A 7,164-nucleotide genomic window follows, 5' to 3' on the forward strand; every position below is an offset into this window, starting at 1 on the left:
TGAAGTGCGGCATCGGAATCTAAACCTGGACACACAGGAGAAGTTGAAATCATAGAATGTTAGAGTGTCAGTCCTCTTGTACTTAAGTCGGCACTGTGCCTTTTGTATTAAATTCGGATGCAATTTCTGTGTTTCATCGTCAATAAGAAGCCCCAAGGGATACAGTAAAACTGAAGTGAAGCATGAAAAATCTAAAACTGAACTCACAAGAGAGGTTAAAATCATAGAAAGTGAGAGAGTCAATCCTCTTGTACTTAAGTCGGCATTGTGCCTTTTGTATTAAATTCGGATGCAATTTCTGTGTTTCATCGTCAATAAGAAGGTCCTAGGGATACAGTAAACCTAAAGTGAAGCATCGGAATCTAAAACTGGACTCACACGAGGGGTTCAAATCATAGAAAGTTAGAGTGTTAGTCCTCTGGTGATTAAGTCGGCATTGTGCCTCTTGTATATAATTCGGATGCAATTTCTGTGTTTCATCGTCAATAAGAAGGTCCAAGGGATACAGTAAACCTGAAGTGAAGCATCGGTATCCAGAACTGGACTCTCAGGAGACGTTAAAATCATTGAAAGTTAGAGTGTCAGTCCTCTTGTACTTAAGTCGTAATTGTGCATTTTGTTTTAAATTTGCATGCAATTTCTGTGTTTCATCGTCAATAAGAAGGTCCAAGGGATACAGTAAACCTGAAGTGAAGCATCGGAATCTAAAACTGGACTCACAGGAGAGGTTCAAATCATAGAAAGTTAGAGTGTCAGTCCTCTTGTACTTAAGTCGGCATTGTGCCTCTTGTATTAAATTCGGATGCAATTTCTGTGTTTCATCGTCAATAAGAAGGTCCAAGTGATACAGTAAACCTGAAGTGAAGCATCTGTATCTAAAACTGGACTCACAGGAGAGGTTCAAATCATAGAAAGTTACAGTGTCAGTCCTCTTGTACTTAAGTCGGAATTGTGCCTTTTGTATTAAATTCGGATGCATTTTCTGTGTTTCATCTTCAATAAGAAGGTCCAAGGGATACAGTAAACCTGAAGTGAGGCATCGGAATCTAAAACTGGACACACAATGGCGGTTGAAATCATAGAAAGTTAGAGTGTCAGTCCTCTTGTACTTAAGTCGGCACTGTGCCTTTTGTATTAAATTCGGATGCAATTTCTGTGTTTCATCGTCAATAAGAAGGTCCAAGGGATACAGTAAACCTGAAGTGAAGCATCGGAATCAAAAACTGGACTCACAGGAGAGAAATTTAGGGTGACAGTCCTCTTGTACTTAAGTCGGCATTGTGCCTTTTGTATTAAATTCGGATGCAATTTCTGTGTTTCATCGTCAATAAGATGGTCCAAGTGATACAGTAAACCTGAAGTGAAGCATCGGAATCTAAAACTGGACTCACAGGAGACGTTCAAATCATAGTAAGTTAGAGTGACAGTCCTCTTGTACTTAAGTCGGCATTGTGCCTTTTGTATTAAATTCGGATGCAATATCTGTGTTTCATCGTCAATAAGAAGCCCCAAGGGATACAGTAAAACTGAAGTGAATCATGAAAAATCTAAAACTGGACTCACAAGAGAGGTTCAAATCATAGAAAGTGAGTGTCTGTCCTCTTGTACTTATGTTGGCATTGTGCCTTTTGTAATAAATTCGGAAGCAATTTCTGTGTTTCATCGTCAATAAGAAGGTCTAAGGGATACAGTAAACCTGAAGTGAAGCATCGGAATCTAAAAGTGGACTCACAGGAGAGGTTCAAATCATAGAAAGTTAGAGTGTCAGTCCTCTTGTACTTAAGTCGGCACTGTGCCTTTTGTATTAAATTCGGATGCAATTTCTGTGTTTCATCGTCAATAAGAAGGTCCAAGGGATACAGTAATCCTGAAGTGAAGCATACGAATCTAAAACTGGACTCACAGGAGAGGTTCAAATCATAGAAAGTTGGAGTGTCAGTCCTCTTGTACTTAGGTCGGCATTGTGCCTTTTGTATTGAATTCGGATGCAATTTCTGTGTTTCATCGTCAATAAGAAGGTCCAAGGGATACAGTGAACCTAAAGTGAAGCATCGAAATTTAAAACTGGACTCACAGGAGAGGTTCAAATCATAGAAAGTGAGAGTGTCAGTCCTCTTGTTCTTAAGTCGGCATTGTGCTTTGTATTAAATTCGGATGCTATTTCTGTGTTTCTTCGTCAATAAGGAGGTCCAAGGGATACAGTAAACCTGAAGTGAAGCATCGGAATCTAAAACTGGACTCACAGGAGACGTTCAAATCATAGAATGTTAGAGTGTCAGTAATCTTGTACTTAAGTCGGCATTGTGCATTTTGTTTTAAATTTGAATGCAATTTCTGTGTTTCGTCGTCAATAAGAAGGTCCAAGGATACAGTAAACCTGAAGTGAGGCATCGGAATCTAAAACTGGACTCACAGGAGGGGTTCAAATCATAGAAAGTTAGAGTGTCAGTCCTCTGGTCCTTAAGTCGGCATTGTGCCTCTTGTATTAAATTCGGATGCAATTTCTGTGTTTCCTCGTCAATAAGAAGGTCCAAGGGATACAGTAAATCTGAAGTGAAGCATCGGTATCTAGAACTGGACTCACAGGAGACGTTAAAATCATAGAAAGTTAAAGTGTCAGTCCTCTTGTACTTAAGTGGGCATTGTGCATTTTGTTATAAATTTGCATGCAATTTCTGTGTTTCTTCGTCAATAAGAAGGTCCAAGGGATGCAGTAAACCTGAGGTGAAGCATCGGAATCTAAAACTGGACTCACACGAGAGGTTCAAATCATAGAAAGTTAGAGTGTCAGTCCTCTTGTACTTAAGTCGGCATTGTGTCTCTTGTATGAAATTCGGAAGCAATTTCTGTGTTTCATCGTCAATAAGAAGGTCCAAGGGATACAGTAAACCTGAAGTGCAGCATCGGTATCTAAAACTGGACTCACAGGAGATGTTCAAATCATAGAAAGTTAGAGTGTCAGTCCTCTTGTACTTAAGGCGGCATTGTGTTTTTTGTATTAAATTCGGATGCAATTTCTGTGTTTCATCATCAATAAGAAGGTCCAAGGGATACAGTAAACCTGAAGTGAGGCATCGGAATCTAAAACTGGACCCACAGGAGCGGTAGAAATCATAGAAAGTCAGAGTGTCAGTCCTCTTGTACTTAAGTCGGAACTAGGCCTTTTGTATTAAATTTGGATGCAATTTCTGTGTTTCATCGTCCATGAGAAGGTCCAAGGTATACAGCAATCCTGAAGTGAAGCATAGGTATCTAAAACTGGACTCACAGGAGACGTTCAAATCATAGAAAGTTAGGGTGTCAGTCCTCTTGTTCTTATGTCGGCATTGTGCCTTTTGTATTGAGTTCGGATGCAATTTCTGTGTTTCATCGTCAGTAAGAAGGTCCAAGGGATACAGTAAACCTGAAGTGAAGCATCGGAATCTAAAACTGGACTCACAGGAGAGGTTCAAATCTTAGAAAGTGAGAGTGTCAGTCCTCTTTTACTTAAGTCGGCATTGTGCCTTTTGTATTAAATTCGGATGCAATTTCTGTGTTTCATCGTCAATAAGATGGTCCAAGGGATACAGTAAACCTGAAGTGAAGCATCGTAATCTAAAACTAGACTCACAGGAGAGGATCAAATCATAGAAAGTGAGAGTGTCAGTCCTCTTGTTCTTAAGTCGGCATTGTGCCTTTTGTATTAAATTCGGATGCAATTTCTGTGTTTCATCGTCAATAAGAAGCCCCAAGGGATACAGTAAAACTGAAGTGAAGCATGAAAAATCTAAAACTGAACTCACAAGAGAGGTTCAAATCATAGAAAGTGAGAGAGTCAATCCTCTTGTACTTAAGTCGGCATTGTGCCTTTTGTATTAAATTCGGATGCAATTTCTGTGTTTCATCGTCAATAAGAAGGTCCTAGGGATACAGTAAACCTGAAGTGAAGCATCGGAATCTAAAACTGGACTCACACGAGGGGTTCAAATCATAGAAAGTTAGAGTGTTAGTCCTCTGGTCATTAAGTCGGCATTGTGCCTCTTGTATTTAACACTCTAAGCGCCAAGCCCGTAAAATTTACGGGCCTGGGATCGCGCGAAAATCACCAAGCCCGTAAAATTTACGGGCCGCTACATTTAATTTCATTCAAAACACTGCAACGTTATTTCTACGGGTTTGGCCAGCGCTATACGTTTTTCAGATGTTTATTAACAAAATGCGTCCATAGATGTCACGGCAGCGCTGTAATTCATGTTAAAACTTATCTTTGCGTTCTCAGTCTGTATATCATTCAGTTGTTTGTCATCATGTTTCGGCGCGGTTTATCAGACGCAGAAATTGCGGATTTGATCAATCATAGCGACACTCTGGATAATGTAGAGAGTGATTCAGACGATTCTGAATGCAATGGTGTGTTTGAAGGTACGTATTTCCGAATTTTCCACGTAATTGTGCAGTACGCACATATCTGTTGAACATGTGTAAACGATGTATGTAGTTACACATAATGTGATATTCTTTTTAGAAGACGAGATTGATGACAGTTTGTCTTCAGATGAAGACGAGAATGATGTTGAAGGTGTTGCTTCAAATCCAGCAGCTGTGCCGTATCCGAAAGACAGTGAGTGGACTGCAGTTGACACCTACCGACCTCTGCCTGTCAACACGACACCCAGGCAGATACTAGTGGATATTGATGAGTCGAGTTCTGTACTGGATTGCAGTAAAGTGTTCCTTACTGACAGTGACGTAAATGAACTCAAGAGACAGACAAATTTGTATGCATCACAGACAATACAGAAGAAAAGAAGAGGAAATAATCTGAAGCCCCATTCAGTTTTGAGTTCGTGGAAGCCAGTGACTATAAGTGAGATGAGGCGTTTCTTGGGTATTATTTTCCACATGTGTGTTTCGAAAAAGCCCAAAATTGCGGACCATTGGAGCACTAATCCTGTTCTTAGTTGTAACTTTTGTCCCCATGTCATGAGCCGTTTGCGTTTCACTCAGATACTGTCATGCTTGCATCTTGTTGACAATTCAAATCAGAAAAAACCAGGCGAAGATGGATTTCATCCACTTTACAAAGTTTTGCCATATTATAATAATTTGAAGGAGCGATGTATCCAGGCATATCGTCCCTCAGAAAAAGTGACAATTGATGAAGGAATTTGCCCATTTCGAGGTCGTGTGAGTTTCCGTGTTTACATGCAAAATAAGCCTCATAAGTATGGACTGAAAGTATATGCTGTTGCTGAAGCCAGTAGTGGCTATGTTGTAAATTTTGAAGTTTATGCTGGTAAGCATATTGTTGACAATTCTTCGTCTGCGGTTATTTTGCGATTGTTGTCTGACAGCAGCTTGCTGAACAAAGGCCACACTGTGTATTTAGATCGATTTTATTCCAGTCCAGAGCTATTTCAGCAACTGGCAGAGAAAGGCACTGGAGCTGTTGGTACTGTGAACAAATCCAGGAAAGGATTGCCTAAAGATTTAGTATCTGCTAAGCTGAAAAAGGGCGAAATGTCTTTTCGGCGTAAAGATAATGTATTGGCAATGAAGTGGAAAGATAAGAGAGATGTGTATACATTGTCTACAAGGCATCAAGCAACATTTGGTACGCATACTAAGAGAAATGGGTCTGTAGTATTGAAACCACTTCAGGTACTTGATTACAACCTCAATAAAATTGGAGTGGATATTGGAGACCAACGCCTGCAGTACAATCCGTTCCAGCACAGAACTGTGAAATGGTGGCGAAAATTATATTTCCATTTGCTGCTTATGGGAGTATCAAATGCATTTTGGCTGTACAATGCAGTGCACAGGAAGAAAATTACAATAACAGACTTTATAACAGTGCTTGCAGTTCAGCTTGTTGAAGACGACACACTTGAATTCATTCCAAGAAATGAAGGAACTGTAGGTCGGCTAACAAAGAGACATTTTTTGCAGCACATACCTGCAACTACTAAGAAGTATGCTGCTCGTGTGTGTCACGTGTGCAGTTCCAGGAGCAAGAAACAGAGTGGCAAGGCTTCTCGCAAAGAGACACGATACGAATGTGAACAGTGTGGCGTTGCACTCTGCCTGGAACCTTGCTTTAAAATTTTCCACACTAAAAAACAATATGATTCTGTGTGAAATTTATATGTAATACTGTATACTATCAGAAACATGTAATGTAGTGCCACAATTTTGGTTAAAAATAAATCACAATTGTATTCCCTTATTCGTATGACTTTTTCTAAATTCTTAAAACATCTAAGTGATTTCTATAACTGTACCTTAAAGCTGTGCATTGTAAAGTAGTTTCTTTCACTCAGAATTAAAGTAGAAATGTGCAGCTTCAAGATGGTACCAAATTTGCCACAATCCAAACAGTAGATTTGATGCAGTAATTTTTTTAATATTGGTAAAATTGCCCGGTTTCTAGGGACGGGTGCATAAAATAGGCCTGGTACAGAGAGTGTTAATTCGGACGCAATTTCTGTGTTTCATCGTCAATAAGAAGGTCCAAGGGATACAGTAAACCTGAAGTGAAGCATCGGTATCCAGAACTGGACTCTCAGGAGACGTTCAAATCATAGAAAGTTAGAGTGTCAGTCCTCTTGTACTTAAGTCGTAATTGTGCATTTTGTTTTAAATTTGCATGCAATTTCTGTGTTTCATCGTCAATAAGAAGGTCCAAGGGATACAGTAAACCTGAAGTGAAGCATCGGAATCTAAAACTGGACTCACAGGAGAGGTTCAAATCATAGAAAGTTAGAGTGTCAGTCCTCTTGTACTTAAGTCGGCATTGTGCCTCTTGTATTAAATTCGGATGCAATTTCTGTGTTTCATCGTCAATAAGAAGGTCCAAGTGATACAGTAAACCTGAAGTGAAGCATCTGTATCTAAAACTGGACTCACAGGAGAGGTTCAAATCATAGAAAGTTACAGTGTCAGTCCTCTTGTACTTAAGTCGGAATTGTGCCTTTTGTATTAAATTCGGATGCAATTTCTGTGTTTCATCTTCAATAAGAAGGTCCAAGGGATACAGTAAACCTGAAGTGAGGCATCGGAATCTAAAACTGGACACACAATGGCGGTTGAAATCATAGAAAGTTAGAGTGTCAGTCCTCTTGTACTTAAGTCGGCACTGTGCCTTTTGTATTAAATTCGGATGCAATTTCTGTGTTTCATCGT

The 7,164-nt window shown here is 39.7% G+C and overlaps 1 protein-coding gene across 1 annotated transcript; it reads left to right on the forward strand.

Moving 5' to 3' along the window:
- The first annotated feature begins 4,467 nt into the window (after positions 1-4,467).
- LOC124583039 (piggyBac transposable element-derived protein 4-like) lies at positions 4,468-6,120 on the forward strand. Its single transcript, XM_047131328.1, has one exon. It carries the CDS (start codon positions 4,468-4,470, stop codon positions 6,118-6,120), a length of 1,653 nt encoding a protein of 550 aa, XP_046987284.1.
- The last annotated feature ends 1,044 nt before the right edge of the window (positions 6,121-7,164 follow it).

Source organism: Schistocerca americana, unplaced genomic scaffold (assembly GCF_021461395.2).
Source record: "Schistocerca americana isolate TAMUIC-IGC-003095 unplaced genomic scaffold, iqSchAmer2.1 HiC_scaffold_44, whole genome shotgun sequence".
In the NCBI taxonomy this organism is placed as follows: Eukaryota; Metazoa; Arthropoda; class Insecta; order Orthoptera; family Acrididae; genus Schistocerca; species Schistocerca americana.

Bases quoted from the DNA above. Each gene is read 5' to 3' on its own strand.
- LOC124583039 (XM_047131328.1), top strand. From the start codon at position 4,468: ATGTATGTAGTTACACATAATGTGATATTCTTTTTAGAAGACGAGATT.